Genomic DNA, 20141 nt, shown 5'->3' with positions numbered 1-20141 from the left:
TATGTACTATTCACGCATTGATTTGTAATAATTGTGGAGGATGTCTGTGATCTTAATCCCATGCAAAAGTGCCATGTCTGTAAAAATGACACTGCAAATTACCGACTATATTTCACCAAACACTGACGTCCTGTGATAATACTAGTCTCGTGTGAATCTGCATCTCAGTGATTGGGGGGTATTTTAGTTGTTGTTTTTTTTATTGTGTGCCTTTTTCTACATCTTTCCCGGTCGAATTCTGGAGGCTGTGGTAACAATTATTGACAGCATTTTAGCTGCAAATGCAGCAGTAGGCCGATACACAACAGGCCTATGGACCGTTACCAGAAACGGCAAAATGAGAACAAGAAGAAGAGGGAAATTTGGGAGGATACTGAGATGGATGACATGCGTAGCAGCATGCGGTAAGAAACATTTTTCTTCCAACAGGCTTAATAGAAACGCCCTGACGGCCCGTTATCCCAACAACGCTGCCCACTGTTCTCAAGTCACGTTGCTGCTTTGACATATTTACTGTTGCTATGACGACTACATACCACGTTAAAAGTGATAATTCTAACCCGAACCAAAAGCTTTCCATAAACCCAACAACAGCAGATGTTGCGACGTGCACAGATTTGACATCATATCCGTGCTGTAATGTCAGTAAACCTGAGTAAAATACAGACTTCACTTATCCCGTACGAATGCACTGCAAGAAACACAGACATGGAGGTAATTCACAAACTACCAGAGATCCCCTGGTAATACTAGTGTGGTGCAAAAAGGGCTTTAAATTGTTTTGAAATATATGACAGTTTTGCATTTACATTAGGATAATTAGAAAAGATGAGTTGATTCCAGTAGATTGCTGCAGTGTTGCTGACAGTGCCAGGCTACTGTTCACCAGTAGCTTTATTAGCCCCGTCTCTGCCATGTTGCCCTGTTAGTTCCTGTGCTGCTCATTTAGCTCACAGAACCAGACTAAATGTAAGACTAAAACTGAAGTAAAATAACAGCATCTACTTTCTGTCGCTTCGAACATCGAACATCTTTCAGCCTGCTCTATAGTCCATACAGTCTTTGCTGCTCTTTTGTACATTGCCTCAGCATTCACATCAAAGCTCAATATTTTCAACACCGCAGTACACTTCCCGCTGTTCCTCCTGAGTCATGTTCAGCTTCAGTAATCGGTGTGACAGCTGTACAAGCTGACAGGCCACAGGTCCAGGCAGCAAGTGTAATGTGTGACAGTCCTTGGTGCATCCTGAGGAAGAGCAGCTCAGAAAAGATGTTTTGTTAAGAGATAAGATTAGAAGAGCCAATAAGAGGTTCCTCCTACCTGTGAAGCCATCTGGACAAACACATTGATAAGAGTTGACCAGATCCTGACAGCTTCCTCCATGCTGACACGGAGCAGACTCACACTCGTCCACATTGACTGAGCAGTTGTCTCCTGTAAGAAGAACATATTAATGAGATTTGGTCTAGGTCCTCCTCACCTGGTTTAATGAGTTAATGAGTCAATGTATCATGAATCTCCGAGCTTTTAATTGTAAGTCTGGCTTACCGGTGAATCCTTGCAGACAGTGACAGATGAAGCCAGCAGCCGTTTCATAGCTGAAATTGGCTGTGCTGAGTTCAGGAAGCATCCCATAGTTTTGGACATTTGAGCGCTGGAAACACTCACCCCCATTATGACAGGGTTGCTGCTCACACTCATCTGTATCTATTTGGCAGTTCTCTCCCTCATAACCTGGAACATACACACAAATTACAATATTTTAGGCCTGTAGGCATGTTAAAAGAGTTTTTCCTCCGCCAAGGAGCACAGCGGACTTATGTGGTGATCGGTGTTTGCCTGTCTGTTATCAACATTACTCTAAAACGGAACTATGGATTTGGATGAAATTTTCACGAAAGACCAGAAATGACACCAAGTGATTAGATTTATTCAGCTTATAGTCTGGATCGATGGATTTGTTAAAGATTTCTGTATCATTGTGAGATAGTGGCACAGCGTCACTGAAACTATGACTACAAGTGAACACTATGTCAGCTGCACAACTCTTCGTTCAATTTATGTGTTTTGTTTTTTTCAATTGAACATGCATTTAATTTTCTGATTTCAGCTTAATGGTAAAGTAGAGCTCTTGATATGTGATGGTAGCAAGCTTATAACAAATGTGGTGCTGAACCACAGCGTACCTGGCCAGCAGAGGCATGTGTAGCGGTTGATTCCCTCCAAGCATGTGGCTCCATGCTGACAGGGGTCAGAAGCACATTCAGGAACATCCTCTTCACAGTGGTCACCTACAAACCCCGTCCCCTCGCAGTCACATTCATAGCTAGGACAGAGACAAAATCAAGCCAATGTTATACTGGTTTCTATCAACATGTGTGTGTGTGTGTGTCTATTATCTACTGAAAAAAACACATTAAACATTAGGAAGTGGCAAAAGGGCACATCTTAATTTTCCAGAGCAGGTGAGAATAAAACACTGATTATTTAACGTTTGCTGAACAGCAGCCACAGTAGCTCCAAGTGACAACAACAAGAAAAAATGATGACATGATGAGGTCAGTTACAGATAGCTAACTTTCACTGTTAGTTAACATTAGCAATCTGAAGCGCCACCTGATGAATGATGAAGGTTGTATTCAAAGAAAGTATATTAATGTACAGAGGAAATGTATCAGAGTGTTAGAAGTATAAACACTCACCACAGAAAAGTGACTGTCTGAGTGTCTAATTATTAATGGATCAGCCATAATTACTCTGCCATGGAATGCGGTGGAGTTATGTGATGATTGCCGTTGGTTTGTCTGTGTGTTTGTCTGTCTGTCTGTTTGTGTGCAACATTACTCAAAAATGGACAGTTAGATGAAATTTTCAGGAAAGGTCAAAAATGACACAAGGACCAAGTGATTAGATTTTAGCAGTGATGTGGCTTATAGTCTGGAGCCACGGATTTGTTAAAGATTTTTGCATCATTATGAGATAGCGGCATGACGTCACTGTAACTATGACAACAAGTAACACTACATCAGCTGTCTGCTGATGATCACAAGATTGCGATCCTACTACAAATCCAGCGCTGCGTATCAAGAATTTTATATCATACAACAACGGAGCAGCCTTGGCGGAGTACTGCACTCTCTGAGTGCTTTTCTTGTTTCTATTAAGATGCAAGTAATGATTATTTTCATTCTCCATAAATTTGCTTATTGTTCTCTTGATCACTTGATTGGCTGTGAATAATACATTTTAACTTGATCTTGTCGGTTCCCATGTACATTGGTAATTTCTTATGGTAATGATTGTAAATGGGAAAAATACTATTGCAATTTAATGCAGTTTTAATATAGTTTACACAGGTGACCTATATAAAAAGTCATCCCTGTAAGAACAGGTAAGGTAGCCACAGAGACAAAAACTGTGCTTCGTACCAGGCTGGTAACATTTCTGCTGTAAAGGTTGGTTGGAATTTGAACATAGAGGTTTATGGGGATTGACTTAATTTGAAGTCAACCTCAAGTGGCCACTGCAGTTTTTGGCACTTTGGTGCCACTTTTCAGTGCTGGAGGTTTCCTCTTGCAATAAAACACAGTGGACCTTGATCATCGTTCTGCTCAAAACTCCACTATCATCAACTGTTTTCGCAACCATTTATCATCAGCTGTCAATCCCTAGAATATAGCATCATTCCCCACTCCCTACTGTTCCAACCGGTGTTACTACTGTACCGGGTATTCACAGCATCTCCAGCCATCTAATGACTCATCACAATGACTGACAGTAAGTGGATTAATTCTTATCCCCGGTCAACTTTAATGTCTGCCATCCGGTCTAAGCCAGAAACAACACACGGCTGGATGACACATGGGCCGTAGCAGGTTCAGCATTAGAGGGAAACATAAACACAGCCAGAGTTATATTATTTAGTAATATTAGTATTAGCATTAGTTAGCGATATGTGTGCAGGATAGAAGCATAGTTGGGGGGTAAAAAAAACTTAAACCTTATTTTAAGCAGTTTTTATCAGATTTAACTGGCGACTCTGAGCATGCAGTTTTAATGTCCTGGTGACAACTCAAAGTGCAGTTGTGGCTTTCTCTCCATTCATTTAGATAGGGACCTGGTCTTGGTAGTTGAAAATAATTTGCCTAGAGGCATGACTAAAATCACTGACATGTTGTGAGACTTGCTCTCGGGGGACTTGATGAAGTGTTTCTGCTATTTATTATTATACCATATTACTCTTAAAACTCACATATCAGTCATCTGCTGGTCTGACATTTATTTATTACTCCGCCAAGGAATGCAGTGGAGTTATGGGTAGATCAATGTATGTTTGTCTGTCTGTGTGGAACATTACTCAAAAATAGAAAAATCGATTTGGATGAAATTTTTCAGGGAAGGTCAGAAATGACACAAGGACCAAGTGATTAGATTTTGGCAGTGATGCAGCTTATAGTCTGGATCCACGGATTTGTTAAAGATTTCTGTATCACTGAGATAGCAGCACAGTGTCACTGTAACTATGACAACAAGTGAACACTACATCAGCTGCCTGCTGACAATCACATGATTGTGATCCTACTACAAATCCAGCGCTGTGGACTTATCAGGACTTATCTGTCGGAAATTATAAAAGGAACAATTGATTAAATTGTGGGGGTGTTTCCGAGTCCCATCAATTCTCGCCGACCGCTACATATTTAAGTCATGTGATTCGGTATCTGTACAAAACGTGCACATGTATAACACACACCTGTGCCCAGCACAAGGTCATTTTGTTAGTGGGTACATCTGTATTAAATGGTCACATTCTATGTTGCCGTGATTTCTGATCATCAGTAACTAATAAACAAATGCTGCATTTCTACAAAAATATGCTGCATTTCTTACAATGCCATATAGGGGAATGAACAGCATTGGCGGAGTACTGCACTGTCTGAGTGCTTTTCTTGTTTAATGCTGTAACTGAATTTAACCTTACAGTATGTATATGTCCTGGTGTTCATACAGTTCTAGGTCTTCACATTGTTTCATCGCCTTGATGTGTTGTCTCTGTAAAGCCCAGATTATTGCAGTTATCCTTAGGTTATGTGTGTGGATATGTGCATTAAGTGTAAAAACAAATGTGTACATGTTGTTGTATTACTATACAGCACGGTAGAATGGTAGTCTTTTTTTTTGTTCTCCCCGTTTTGTGTTCCTTGTTGTTCCTTATTTGTTATACACCATCAAACTCCGTCTGCAGTATTTGGACCCTGATTCTCCACTTTGCTCCTCACTAGGATCCTTTTGTGCACCAAATGGTCCTAAATCTACAGCAGTCCAGTCCTGTCAGCTGCTCCTCATCTCGCTGTGCTTCAGGATTCCTGTTACCACGTCTTACCTTTCTGCTCTTTCTGCTCAAGTCCTGCTATGCTCACTCAGCTCAGCTTTCTCTCTGCTAATCCATTACCCATAACTCCAAGTCTCATACTGCCATTTCCCCAATGATATCAGCATTTCCTAGCTAACCAGATCACCTCTCTTTCTGCCAAACCCTTGCTCCTGGTTCCCAGCTCTCCCTCCCTGCAACTCTCTGCCATAAACTGTAGTCAAACAGTGTCCACACCATTCTTATCCTGTATTTGAATCCTCAAAAACATCAACTTTCATAACAGAATGTAAGTCAGTGTAATGTCCTCTGAACTGATGGAGGCATGCTGTGTTTAATCCTACCTGTTGACCCCATCTATGCACTTGCCCTCATTCAGACAAGGCATGCTGGCACATTCATCAATGTTGACTTCACAGTTTTGGCCCTGGAAGCCGGCCACGCAGTCACACAAGTACATGGCAATGTGGTCTCGGCAGGTGGCGCCGTTCTGGCAGGGATGGACCTCACACTCATCGATCTCCACTTCACAGTTAATCCCTGCAGGAGACAGAGCAGGGATGGCAGTGGGCCAAGACATGAGACTGGCTACACACTAATTATCTTAACACACCAATAAAATGACCCTGGAAGTGCCGGGACCTCAGCTGCAGACTGACAACATGACAACACTGACAAAATGGACTAACGGTACTCTAACAGATTTGACTAAAAAGATTGTTTCAAGTTCACTCTCGTGCTAATTTCTGCTGCCAGATGTAGTTATATTTTTAACCATATTCCTGAAAATGACCAAATTTTAAGTAAAATGAAAAACATTACAAAAAGCTGGGTTGTGTTTTCTTGTTGCTTATTGTGCTTCAGGTACACTACTGTTCAAAAGTTTGGGGTCACCCAGACAATGTCATGTTTTCCATGAAAACTCCCACTTTTATTCATGTGCTAACATAATTGCACAAGGGTTTTCTAATCATCAATGATCCTTTCAACACCATTAGCTAACACAATGTAGCATTAGAACACAGGAGTGATGGTTGCTGGAAATGTTCCTCTGTACCCCTATGGAGATATTCCATTAAAAATCAGCTGTTTCCAGCTACAATAGTCATTTACCACTTTAACAATGTCTACACTGGATTTATCATTCATTTAATGTTGTCTTCATTGAAAAAATTTGTTTCTCTTTCAAAAATAAGGACATTTCTAAGTGACCCCAGACTTTTGGATTGTACTGTGAGTCTAAACAGATAGTGTTTCCATCAGTTTGCTTCCCTCCCGCTCTATGAGCTCACATACACTGCATTTTAATGTTACTAAATTCCAACTAAAGCTGTTCTCATTTGCATATTTTTTTCTGTTTCTAATGTCAGACATTGAGCACAGCTGTACTGAGAATTCATTGATATTTCCATGTAAAATGATTTACAGAGAAAATTAGAAGCAATAGAAAGTCAGTAGGGAGAGTTTTGTACCTAAAGGGTTGTGGACAGCCGTAACTCAGCTGCTTTCAAAGCTACTGACAGTGAAACAGCCCATTTAGACCATGGACTTAAATCTGGGGTTATACAGTCTCAGTGAAATGAAGCATTTTCACAGCATTTAGAACTAAACGTAAGAATTGAAAGACACACTCTGGAGAAGTGAAACTTCCATTAACTGTGTGTCAAAGCAACTTCTGGTGCTGCAACTGCAGATTAAACGGGAAAGTGGACCAAACTAGTAGTAACTAACTTACTACAGTCTCCACAGAACCTCCATGCACCTGTTATGTCAGATTAGGGAAAAAAGGGGAAAAAAACTATAGAGGGTATGATCTGACATAGCACACTATGCAGTGTAACTTTAGAAAGCTGTATGCCAGCTAGTTTGTGGTATTTTGTTTGGAAAAATAGAACATGTATGCATGATACCTACTGAATGTTATTTCCACAGTTAATTTGAGTGTATTCATTTTATCTTTTCAATATCAATATTTATTTGTATTTAAATGTATATTATATGAATAAATGTAAAAAGTCTTCTTCTTCTTTGTTATTATTATTATAATTATTATAATTATTATTATTATTATTATTATTATTATTATTATTATTATTATTATTATTATTATTATTATTAACAACAGCAAATGTACTTTTTTTACTGTTTCCTGACCTCCACTGGACAAAGCAAGTGAAGTAAGCCTGCTCGAAGGCATTTAACCCTTTAAACCTCTTGGTACTTGAGCCTTGCTTTAAAGTACACCTGCAAGTATCTTCTAGAAGGATTGTAGTTTTATTTGCATTTTCATCCTGAAATTAGCATGCAGCAGTTAATGACTGCTTAAAAATGAAAATAGTCAAATCTATTTATGGCTAATCAGAGTTTGTGAGCTAGCAGCTGGTCAAACAGCATCAGTCTCTTCCTTCAAAAGCCCAGTCTGTTGGAAAGCTGACCTACTTCACACCGTGTATTACCTTTAAAGCCTGGAGCGCAGTCACACCTGTAGTGATCCACCTCATCCAAACATGTTCCGTTGTTTTGACAGGGTCGGGAAGCGCACTCGTTGATGTTCAGGTCACAGTGGTAGCCTTGAAACCCAGGAACACAGAAACACTGGTAGGCGTTGACCCCGTCTTTACAGATGGCTCCGTTCTGACAGGGCTCAGACTGGCACTCATCAGTGTTTTCCTCACAGTTCGTTCCTTGGTATCCAGCAGCACACTGGCAGCGAGGCCCAATGTCAGGGATGTCCATACATGTTCCACCATTGTGGCATGTTTCCTTTGAGCAAGTGGTCACGTTGTCCTGGCAGTCCTCCCCTCCAAATCCAATGGGACAATGACACAAATAACCATTGACTCCATTGACACAATAGGACTTGACACCCTTGCAGGGGTTGCTCTGACATTCATCTATATCCTCAGTGCAGTTGTGCCCTGTGAAGCCGTCTGGGCAGTGGCAGGTGAACTCATCAGTCCCAGGGTTGCTGCTGCAGTTGGTGCAAGGTGCCATGATGCAGGCGTCATACAGCTCATCACAGTTTTTGCCCATGTACCACACGGGTCCTTTCGGGCACAGGCACACGTAGTCCCCCAGGTGGTCGAGACATGTGGCACCATTGTTGCAGGGAGATGATAAACACTTGTCTGCTGCTGCTGTACACAGTAGGCCTGGAATGAAAGGACAAAGTTGATATTACAGTTGTAATAGGCAACACTTTTCAACAAGAAAAGCACTCAAAGAGCACAGAAGTCCGCCAAGGCTGCTCAGTCGCTGTATCATTTCCGACGGATGAAATCTTTAATAAAAAGTGACCTTGCATTGAGCACAGGCATGAGTTATGCATGTGTACGTTATGTACGGATACCAAATCACGTGACCTAAATATGTAGTTGGTGGCGGGAATTAATGGGAATCAGAAACACCCCCACAATTTAATCAGTTGTTCCTTGTATCATTTCTGACGGATAAGTTCTGTTTCAGCAGCGGTGGATTTGTAGTAGGATCACAATCATGTGATCATCAGCAGGCAGCTGACATAGTGTTCACTTGTTGTCATAGTTACAGTGACGCCGTGCCGCTATCTGGCAATGATACAGAAATCTTTAACAAATCCGTGGATCCAGACTAAAAGCCGCATCACTGTCAAAATCTAATCACTTGGTCCTTGTGTCATTTCTGACCTTCCCTGAAAATTTCATCCAAATCTGTTAGTCTGTTTTTGAGTAATGTTGCTAACAGACAGACAGATGGACAAACCAACGCCGATCATCATATAATGTCGCGTCACATTACTCTATGTTCCTCGACGGAGTAATAAAATCACATTTCTATAAGGCCTACATCCCAAACTGAAATGGAAATTGATCATACTCTAAACCAGAGGTGTCAAACATGCGGCCCACAGGCCAAAATCGGCCCACCAGAACGTCCAATCTGGCCCGCGGGACGACTTTACAAATTACAGAGAAGACATTAACTGCAAACTGTAAATTGTGCAATCTGGAAATTTAAAATAATTTCTAGATCTTGACAAGTTGTTTTGATCATAAAGTAAAATACTAGATTGTTCAGTTCCAGATACCTGTGACTACAAGTTGTGTTCCTTTGTAGACACTCTGTGATCTGTAAGTTGTAATGTGTAAATGATAAATTGAGGCATGATATTGTTGAAATTTCACTTATTTTTCTTCAGAAATTTCCAGTTGTTTGTGGTGTTTCGTAACATTAAATGAGAACATTTTCAGAATGGACTTTTTTGCACTAAAACAAAGGGAAAAATTGGAGTTGTGGTTATTTATAGGTTATTATGCTATTATTTTACTGGTCCGTCCCACTGGAGATCAAACTGGCCTGTATGTGGCCCCTGAACTAAAATGAGTTTGACACCTCTGTCTTAAACAAATGTGAAAGAGGACAAAACTAAATTCAAAATAGAAATTAATCACTTTAACATATGAAGTTTCAGAGGACAAATTCAGACTAATATCACATCTCTGCCTCTGTTGTACCTTTAGTACCTGATAGAAAACTTTACTTTTATTTACAGTGACATGCTGAGCAGGGCTGACTCAAGTCCTAGGATTTCAGGGTAAATTTGGATAAATATAATAATTTCAAAAATGTGTTTAAAAAAAATCTGCTCATGATTAACAACAGATGTTTACAGGATGTTAAAGTTTTGAACATGGTCGACGGCTGAGAGAAGATGTCATAAGAGACTGAGAAGAAAACAAAACAGACTGGGTCAAGATAATGATAACTTTTGTAGAGTTTTTAGACGTAGAACAAATGGAAACTGTTTAATATCTACAGCATGTGGAGTTGCTTTTTCCCAGTATTGGTAGCATCTGTGGACAAAGGGTGTACATGTTGATTCCAGATTTTTGTAAATTTTTGTAAAGTAGCTAATCAATGAAATTCAATGTTTGTCCCTGTTTATATCTAGTCGTGGCTGTGCTGTTTCCATAGCGATGCAGAACTTTGTATGGCAGGGAAAAATTGGCCCTCAATCAGTAAAAAAACGACAGGAGCAAAGAAAAAAACAAAACAAAAAAAGAACATCCAGAAAGTGCTGCTTGGAGTTTAGAGGGTGAAAAGGGAAAAATAGTCAGGAAGAACTATGAAAAATCATATCTGAATCACAACTGAGTGCTGTCAATAGAAATACAAACTACATCCATCGAAATTTCAAAGACAAAATAAACATTAAATTACTATCAGTGTTGTCAGTCAATAAAGATATGAACAATACCCTGTTATAATCTAAACATCCATCACAGCATGCCTTAAAATAGTTCACTGATGCATGCTTTCTTCTTCTACCAAGGAGACATATAAAGGTACAGTGACTAACTGCTGGCAGGCGCTGTACACTGTTCTTCCCCATAAGCTTCAGCTGTGTTCCTCCAGGGCTTATATGGTGGGCTTCCAGTAACCCTGACCCCTCGAAGTGCTTAGAAACCAACATGTTCATGCAGCGCTACAAGCCCCTCTCTGCTCTTGACTTAAGGTCACAGCAGATGGTGTTTGGAGTATACAGTATGTATTGTGGGTGAACTGGCAGCTGTCAAGGTTGTCAACGAAAGTTTCACTCACTAATGTTTGAACACAATGTAGCATTAGAACACTGGAGCGATGGTTGCGATGTCTAGACTGGATTTCTAATTCATTTAATGTTATCTTTGAACAAAGCGGCTTTTCTTGCAGAAATAAGATAATACTTCTAAGTGACCCCAAACTTTTGAATGGCAGTGTACCTGTATATGTCAGAACAAACACCATGTGGGGACTTGTTAGTCAGTTTTTCAAATTAAAACAAATGAAGCACAAACAACACAAGCAGTGAGGCGGTGGGAAGGAAAGTGAGACGGTGATGTGAGGAGGAATCTCAGTGCTGCAGCAGCCAGAAGACGTGATAGCAGATGTATGTGAGAGGAAGTGGGGGTGTTAAAGTCGATACAGGAGGAAGTAAGGAACGCACTGAAGGTGTTGAAGGGAAGGAATAAACACATTGTTACTGGGATATTGTTAGCAGAGAAGCACAATGCCTGCCATTTTATTGGGATGGTTTTATCCAAAGCACACTACAGTGCTGTGATTCCATATGTTCCTGACTCCTCTCTAACACCTTGTTAGGAGCAAGATGTGACACAAAACGTGTCAGAACTGGCCTGCTTGACATACAGCTGCTGTTTCTACCTTAGAGGCATTTTATAGGCAACTTTTAAATGAGAAAAAAAATAGCACAGTCTTCCTCTAAGAATGAAAAGCCCCATTTATAAGCTAGAAAATGCAACCGTGCTCACCTCAGTGTACTCTGGGGTTTTGCTGCTAGAACCGTACTTCGTCTGAGCAGCACATGTGAAGTAGGATCATATCTCTCCATCAGTAAAGTTACCTTACTCTGTCTTAACACAAACCTGGTCTGTTAACGCTCTGAACCCCTAAACCATCTGGCAGATTTAAAATACATGCTTTATTTAAAAAAAGAAACAAAAAAAACAACAGCCAAAATGACAAAATGACCTGATTAAAGCCAGAAACGGTTCAATTTGAGGGAATCCACAGATTTTCAGCTTTCCAACTGTCCTTGAACAGCTCATATGACGTGCCCTTCCATCGGAGAACTTCATGAAATCGATGCTTAAAATTGTAATTTTACAAAAAGTCCATGCAGAAAGATCCCAGGAAAGCCAGGATGCAAACTGGGGATCTTCTAGCTGCAAGACGGCAGTGCTAACCACCGAGCCACTGTGCAGCCCCAAAAAATAAACTAGATTTTGTTAAAAAAAATAAATAAATAAATAAAAAGCCTACACTCCTTGGCACACCAGGGGAGTCGTGAGTGATTGGCAGTCGCATGACAAAAATTCTGTCACTTTTCAGCTACACTGCAGGCTGTTTAAATACAGAGCAGGGAGCGGACATGTCTGGAAACAGAAAGACCAAGAGGCAATAAAATAAATGCAGCATGGTTTATAGAGGCGCAACATTTAAAATGGGAAGATGTGTTAAGCAATGTGAAAATGTTTGGTTTGTAAAGGTTGTAAAACTGTAAGCATTGAAATCTATAGTGTGCTCAGCCAACAGTTTTTAATATTGGTAACCCTTTGTTTGATTTTATTTTCTTTTCAATCAACAATCAAAGAAGTTCAACTTTTGTTTATTCCTTTATGATTTCTATTAACTGTGTCATACTGCACAGATAGCATTTCTAACTTTTTCTCCTCCTAGCCATGGTTCTGCTGTTTTCATAAAGGTGTAGGACAGGAAAAAATTAATAATAATAATAATAATACATTTTATTTATAAAGCACTTTTCATTTAAAGAAATCTCAAAGTACTACAAGCACACAGTAAATTGAAAAACAGTACAAACACTTAAAATTACAATTTTAAAAAGGAGTCCTTAAAGTAAGCCTCTTTAAAAAGGAACGCCTTTAAGTGTGTTTTAAAAGCAGGTGAGTGAGGAGTTCTTTGAGGAATGGTGGGATGTTTCCATAAATGCATTGATGAGTGATGAGAACGACTTTATCATTTATTCTGGCAGCGATTTAAAGCCAGTGAAGCGTACGGAGTATTTGACACGATCAAAAACTGGTTCAGAGGAACAATATGTTATCACCTTGTTCTTTGGACTCGTTGCTATAGCTACCACAGCTGCATTAAATCTGTTTTACTTTGCTAAAGGGAAGCAAGGCTACGAGTCATCGTTGCACTTCATTTCACCCTGCAACAACATTCTGATGAGCATTAGCACTGTGGAGCATGAACGCATGCCTTGTGTGCAGTGACAACTTCACATGAATGCAGTGCTGCTGAAAAGGCCATCTTAGTCAACCATCAATAACCACAGCAGATTCCACACAGGTCCAACTTCCAGATATGTTGTGCGTCGAGTTAAAAATAAGGGCATGGGATGACCTCACTCAAGGAGAACGTTTAGAAGAGGGCCTGACCTCTGGACATGTTCAGTAAGTCTGGTAGTTTTGTGTACAAATGCTACATGAGAGAAGATGGAGGGATTAGCAAAACTATGATCCTCTCTGAATTTTACAGCATTTTGGCCAGTAGTTGCTGAGTCCCTGCTTTAGCTCTGCCAGAGGAGAAACGAACATCTATTGGTAGATGTTTTCCTTAGAATTATTCTAAGAAAAGTGTTTAATGCATGTGTTTAATAAAAGTACAACTCTTTTTTAAACAGTCTGAAGTCCTGAATTACACAAGCACTCAAATGTTTGGGCCACTGGGAAATGTCCTTATTTTTGATGGAAAAGCAGTTTCTTTCAGTGAAGACAATAATAAATGGATGATAAATCCAGTGTAGATATTTTTAATGTGGTAAATGACTATTGATTTTTAATGGAATATCTCCATAGGGGTACAGAGGAACATTTCCAGCAACCATCACTCCTGTGTTCTAATGCTACATTGTGTTAGCTAATGGTGTTGAAAGGCTCATTGATGGTTAGAAAACCCTTGTGTAATTATGTTAGCACATGGATAAAAGTGTGAGTTTTCATGGAAAACATGAAGTTGTCTGGGTGACCCCAAACTTTTGAACGGTAGTGTACGATGACTACAAATTTTTTCTGATGACTTTTTGTCTTTGATGAGTGTCTGGATTATTCTTTGATTTGTTTCACAAAAAAGTACTTTGCACTCTAGACCAGTTTAAATGTCTAACCTATAGAATGTGCCACTGAAACGATTATAGAATTTTGAATTTAAATATATTAAAAAAGGAAAGTCAAATTATTCAACAAATTTGAGTTACATTTAATTTGCATTTAAAAGACAAGAAAGGTAACTAAAGCCAAGTCACAAATATTCTACTCACAATTAACTTTTATTTGATGTTTAAGGTAACTGAATGACATCGAATAACAGCGATCAACTCAGTGGATCATGATATGCTGATACGCATCTGGTAGAAATTCTCTTATCGCATTGATGGTGCCGTGCTGCAGGTGGTGTCCACATCGAACACTTGAAAGACAGGAGAAAAAAAGTTGATTTTGAGTAGAATACTTGTGACTTGGCTGGAGTTTTCCATTGCTTTTCCTTATTAAAATGGTGCGTAATGAAATCGGTTCATTCTTTTTGAGTAACCCTATAGATGATGTCACTTATATTAACACTTTTTTTTTTACATGTAATTTTACATATTAAAAAATCTTATACAGAGAGACAAAATGAATGCCGTTATGTTTTTCCACGTTTCACATGTGAGCCAAATGCAAACGTAATGTGTTAAGAGTGTGTGAATCAGGTTTTACAGAAAAGATGTCATGTTTCCGTATTCTAACCCAAGCTGTGATGCCATTTTCAGAGGCGTCATTTCCTCTGTCTTGCAGCATCTTTGTACATTGCTCTCTTTTACCTCCCTCTGCTGACGCTCACTTGTACTTAGGTCATTTTTTCTTTATTTATTTTTGTTTCCATGTTTGCTTTGGCCTTGTATGTCTAAAAGAGCCCAGACCCTTTCCAAGAGTTGCCTCTAAAGAACCCCAAGCACTCTGCTTCGATCACATTTTTATCCTCACTGTAGATTTCTCAATAAAAATGTTGTGTACCTCTATGGAAACAGCACAACCATGCCTAGAAGTAGAAGAACTCATAAATTGTTTGTGTGCAGACTGACATAGTTATAATCCCATAAATCTTAAAAACAGAAAAAAAACTAAAGCTAATTTTTTTGCTTATTACTGTTACAAAAAGCAAGAAAAGCTCTCAGAGAGCGCAGTACTCCTCCAAGGCTGTTCATTCCCCCATATGGCATTGTCAAAAATGCAGCATTTGTTTATCAGTTATTGATCATCAGAAATCACAGCAACATAGAATGTGGCCATTTAAAGTAGATGTACCCACAAACAAAATCACCTTGCACTGAGCACAGGTGTGTGTTATACATGTGTACATTATGTACTTATATTGGATACCGAATCACGTGACCTAAATATGAAGCAGGCAGCGGGAATTGATGAGACTCAGAAACACTCCCACAATTTAATGAATTGTTCCTTGTATTATTTCCAATGGATAAGTCTCAATAAGTCCGCAGTGGTGGATTTGTAGTAGGATCTCAATCATGTGATCGTCAGCAGGCAGCTGATGTAGTGTTCAATTGTTCTCATAGTTACAGTCACGCTGTGCCGCTACCTCAAGACTACGTTTTTGAGTAATTTTATGCACAGACAGACAAACAGATGGACAAACCAACGCTGATCGTCACATAACTCTGTCACGTTCCATGGCGGAGTAACAAAAAAAAATCCCTGAATAAATGTGTACATGACTCTTGATCTTGATTAAAACTAACAAGCAGAGGATTCTGTAGTACTTTTTCAGAATCTGGTTTAATTGATTTATTTTTAGACAATTTTTGGAATAAAGTAAACAGAATAGTGATTTATATGAAACATCACAAGTTTAAACTTTGATTTGGTAAAATTTAAACAACTTGCCACAGATTAGTAGCTCAAGAACTTTGGAAAGGCTAAAAATCCAACAATTCTTTCTGTTTTAACAGCTTCTATATAATAATAAGTAATATCATTTTGGTGATTTTTTGAAGATAAGATGGTTCTGGGCTTTGGAGAGTCAACCTGCTCTAGCTGTAACCTTATGGATTCTGTAGAAGTGGGCTGACAAAGACAGCAGGAATCTCCTTCATCCAAACACAATCAACCCCTAACACATTCCATGGAGCTGATAACAGCTCCTCCTCCCACTCAATCACAGAGCACTTCATAGATTATGTCCAGACAGCGCTGATCCCGGCACTGACTGGTACCAACATCTCAGGCCAACAATAACACAGTGCAGAGCTGTTAGCAGGTAGAGGGATGTCAGGATCAAACTGTTTACGCTCTCCAGAGACTTCAGCCTGTCTCTTTAAACGAGGGTTTCTTTAACAAAGACACATCGGTACTACCTCCGACGGGGAGCAGGGAGTTGATTCACATGTAATACTCTGGCTTCACCTCTGTTTGTTAAAAGTCTAATTGTCATCTAGTGTCAAACTTCAGATAATGGTGGAGTGCGTTTAAAATCAGTTTGACCAGTACAAACTGCATGCTTTTTTTTTTACATGAAATAAATGCAAAACTTGCCATGTCACTTGTTGTAAATATTACAGCATGTCTCCATCATCAGTACACACATTTTACTGGGAAAAATTGTGTTATTTTTGAAAAGTAAATGCAAAAATTACAGTATTGTGGCATTTTTCCAGTAAATAACTACGCAGGAGTAGGGAAATGTATTTTTTCAAGAGAAAAATTGTTTTAAAAAAAATTCAAAAATGCGGTTTTCTCCTGATTAACTTATTTACAGTGAATCAGTATCATATAAACAGCATCAAACTGTTTTAGAGTTTACAGATTTTCATTTTTACTTCATTTTTACAACTAAGGAAGAATTCCACATATTCTTGAGGTCCATGAGTCCCAAAACTCACGAATAAGTCACACTGTTAGGTAGCTTGTTTGTTGATTACTATGGGAACACACACCACCCAAAAACTCACTGCAGCACTAATTCTGTTTTCATCCTCAGCTGAACATAGTGGCCAAAATGCACACATTCTGTCAGTTTGTTTTTTGGATTAGTTGTCAATGATGAAAATATGGAGCCAAACTTATGCATTTTGGACAATCTAGATTACAGGCTCAGCTTTTGTGAATTGGCCTTTCAGTAAAAAAAAAAAAAAAAAAAACAGCTTGTGCAAACCAACAGCCTAAATAAGACTGCAGTGATTCTATCACTCTGCCTGCTGATTAAACCACTTTGCATACTGGATACTTTACATTCTAAATGTTATTCATTACATCTTTAAACTTAGCTGCACGCATTTATGTCATTTGCACATCTAAGCACACTCTCATTTGCACATTCTGTTCATTTGCACATTTCTGTATCACTCTTGTATATGCTTGTATATTTTGTCATTTTTTTCTTTCTATATTATATTTTCCACATTCTTGTCTGATCTAATTTTATTCTATTTTATTTTATTGTTTTTTATTTTATCTTATTCTATTTTATCTTATTTTATTTTATGTTATCTTCACTTTATACCTGACCCAATATTCTGTGTTGTGTTAGTGTTTATCCCCTTGTTGAATACTCAACTGCTGTAAGTGTAATTTCCCTCTGGAGATTAATAAAGTCTCAGTCTAAGCCTAATGATTTATCACAGTTCACAGACCTGTAGTTCTTATGTGATGTGTACATACATAGGAAGTTAATCATGTTCAAGATGACTTCAGTCTTTTACAGATTTTAAGCAGATCAGACTGTGTTTCACACTTTGCAGGTATAAAGGCAGGGGAGGAAAGTGTTTACTCTGAGTCACGGCAACAGAAACACAAAGTCAACAGAGGATCGTGCTGCAGGGCAGACGAAGAAGCGACGCTGTGAATCACAGAGGAAGGGAAGCCCCTGGCTAACGCACAAGTTGAGCTCAGAGGAATTTTATTGAATCACCACAAGAGGCTGGGAGCTCAGCTTTGTGCTCAGAGGCTCCACAGCAGGTGGCTGCTTTGTTTTATACAGAAAAAATGCACAAATCCTCTCTGACTCAGTCACAGTTGCACACTGAGTCTGAATATGCATCCTAAGAAACACATATACAAAACACATACACACACACACAAAGAATGGAGAGAAAAAAACTCCTATATATCCACACAGACAGGTGACCAAATGAGTGGAGAAACAAACCAGTGCTGCATCACTTCTAATTCAACGTTAATCTGAAGGCTTGATTACAGTTACACTGAATTCAAATACCATTAGTCTGAGTATTTAGAGCAATTAGTCAATCAGCTGGCTCCTACCATGTCTTCTGAATGTGTTTTTCTATTATGAAGCAGAATACTTTAGGTTTACATGCACGACCGTTCAAAAGTTTGGGGTCACCCAGACAATTCCATGTTTTCCATCAAAACTCACACTTTTATTCATGTGCTAACATAACTGCACAAGAGTTTTCTAATCATCAATGAGCCTTTCAACACCATCAGCTAACACAATGTTTCCAGCTAGAATAGTCATTTACCACATTAACAATGTCCAAACTGGATTTATCATTTATTTAATGTTATCTTCATTGAAAAAAAAATGCTTGTCTTTCAAACATAGGAACATTGAAACAATTTGACTTGTAATTGGCGCTATATAAATAAAATTTAATTTAATTTAATTTCTAAGAGACTCCAAACTTTTGAACGGTGGCGTACATTCGGTGTGGACATTTTTCCGCACATGGTTTTAATCTTTAACGTCGCTAGCTTCCAACTCCCATGAAGACAGCTTCTCCTTGAATTAGTCACAGCTTTATACTGACAGCCTGAAACTCCACTGACAAAAGCACTTGACTAATGTGTGTTTCTCATCTGGAGATGACAGCACTCAAGAGCCCTGTGGAGGTGACTGAAAGCATGTCTTCCAGTCTTCCAGCCTCCCAACACTGTTGTGTTTGTTAAAGGCAACAGCCTAGCGGTTGTGAACCTTTTCCACTAAAACCTCAATCTTGCTCAACTTTTTAAGATGTTTCCAACTATGTTCTTTGATTCGCTTTTCTATAATACTATAGTCTTATTAGAGAAACCCTGCATCTTACAAGCCCCGTCTTCCTCCTCTTCATCTCATCACTTAAATGCTGTCTTTTTCTTTCAAACGTAAGAACAGAGTGCCAGGTCTCTTGCCACCCTCCTTAATACCCAGCACCCCCTCCATTCAAAGCGGAGACAAAAAAAAAAAAAAGCTGTGCAGCAGTGCAGTCGGACACTGAGCTCGTTACCATGGCGATCTTTAACAATGCCACCCCCAGCCAACCCTTGCCACTATTTAAACGAGCTTCAGACGCTTCACACAAATGAAGGTCACGGGAAAAATGGGTCAACGGGGTTTCGTAAGGTTGAGCAGCGATCCCTTCCCGTGCACACCCAGACACGTCCTGGGACAGTGCTGCACCAGCTGCAGGTTCAGCGCATGTGAGGAGGAGGAAAAACACCCACTTAAGTTCCCTTCAATTACTTTCTCATCTGCTACAGTATGAATCAGAAAGTTGTAACTTATGTCGTAACTAACATGTTTAAATCTGTGTGATGTGAAAACTTCTAGTGGAAATTTCTTCTTATACTTTCCTGGAAAGTTTTCTAATTCAGAGGAAATATGCATTTCCTTATTCATTTATATGTGCATATTAGTCTCTGCTAGTGCATGTATTATTCTCCGTTTGCTTTGCTTGCTGCTTGTATATGTCCATGCATTTGTTGAAGGAGATGACTTACCCAGTTTGAACATCATCATGGTGATCAGCACCGTCCTCTGATATCTGGACCAAACTCTTCCTAAGTCCATGATCAAGCAGGCTGCTGAGGTTTCCAGTCAGTGTGAGGGGATGCTGTCAGAGCACAGGTTCTCCATGCAGCACGCTGCAGCGCTCCATGCAGGCTGCTCAGAGGAAGCCAGCACCCCTCAGCCGACCACTGGGACTCAGTACGACTGTGTGAGCGTGCCTTTTGGAGTTTAAGTGTGTGTGTGTGAGTTTCTCAGGGGACCAAGCAGGGATGGAGTAAGGCAGAGTAATCACCCCAGCAGAGAGCGAGGGGAGGAAGACATGGGATGGAGTCATGGATTGGACTCATTCAACCACTGGATCACCAAACTGAGATCACTGTTCACAGCAGTTCTTTCTCTACTGACACGTGTTTTTTTGGAATTCTTGCTGCACAATCATGCACTTCAGTCCACTTAGGGATTGGTCAGCAAATC

At 39.5% G+C, this 20141-nt stretch overlaps 1 protein-coding gene across 1 annotated transcript in view; it reads right to left on the bottom strand.

Annotated features, from left to right (window-relative positions):
• crb2b (crumbs cell polarity complex component 2b) overlaps positions 1 to 19912 on the bottom strand; it is a 39544-nt gene extending 19632 nt beyond the window's left edge. The window contains exons 1-6 of the mRNA XM_023267119.3: positions 19658 to 19912; positions 7829 to 8524; positions 5717 to 5912; positions 2188 to 2327; positions 1550 to 1735; positions 1322 to 1435 (exon numbers count right to left, since the gene is read on the bottom strand). Of these exons, the coding sequence (XP_023122887.2) occupies positions 1322 to 1435; positions 1550 to 1735; positions 2188 to 2327; positions 5717 to 5912; positions 7829 to 8524; positions 19658 to 19727 (1402 nt within the window). The 5' untranslated portion in view covers positions 19728 to 19912. The remainder of the gene's footprint in view (positions 1 to 1321; positions 1436 to 1549; positions 1736 to 2187; positions 2328 to 5716; positions 5913 to 7828; positions 8525 to 19657) is intronic.
• Between the last annotated feature and the right edge of the window lie 229 nt (positions 19913 to 20141).

Source organism: Amphiprion ocellaris, chromosome 6, assembly GCF_022539595.1.
Source record: "Amphiprion ocellaris isolate individual 3 ecotype Okinawa chromosome 6, ASM2253959v1, whole genome shotgun sequence".
NCBI lineage: Eukaryota > Metazoa > Chordata > Actinopteri > Pomacentridae > Amphiprion > Amphiprion ocellaris.
The sequence above is the reverse complement of the archived record's forward strand: the minus strand, read 5'-3'. Positions and strand labels throughout refer to the sequence as shown.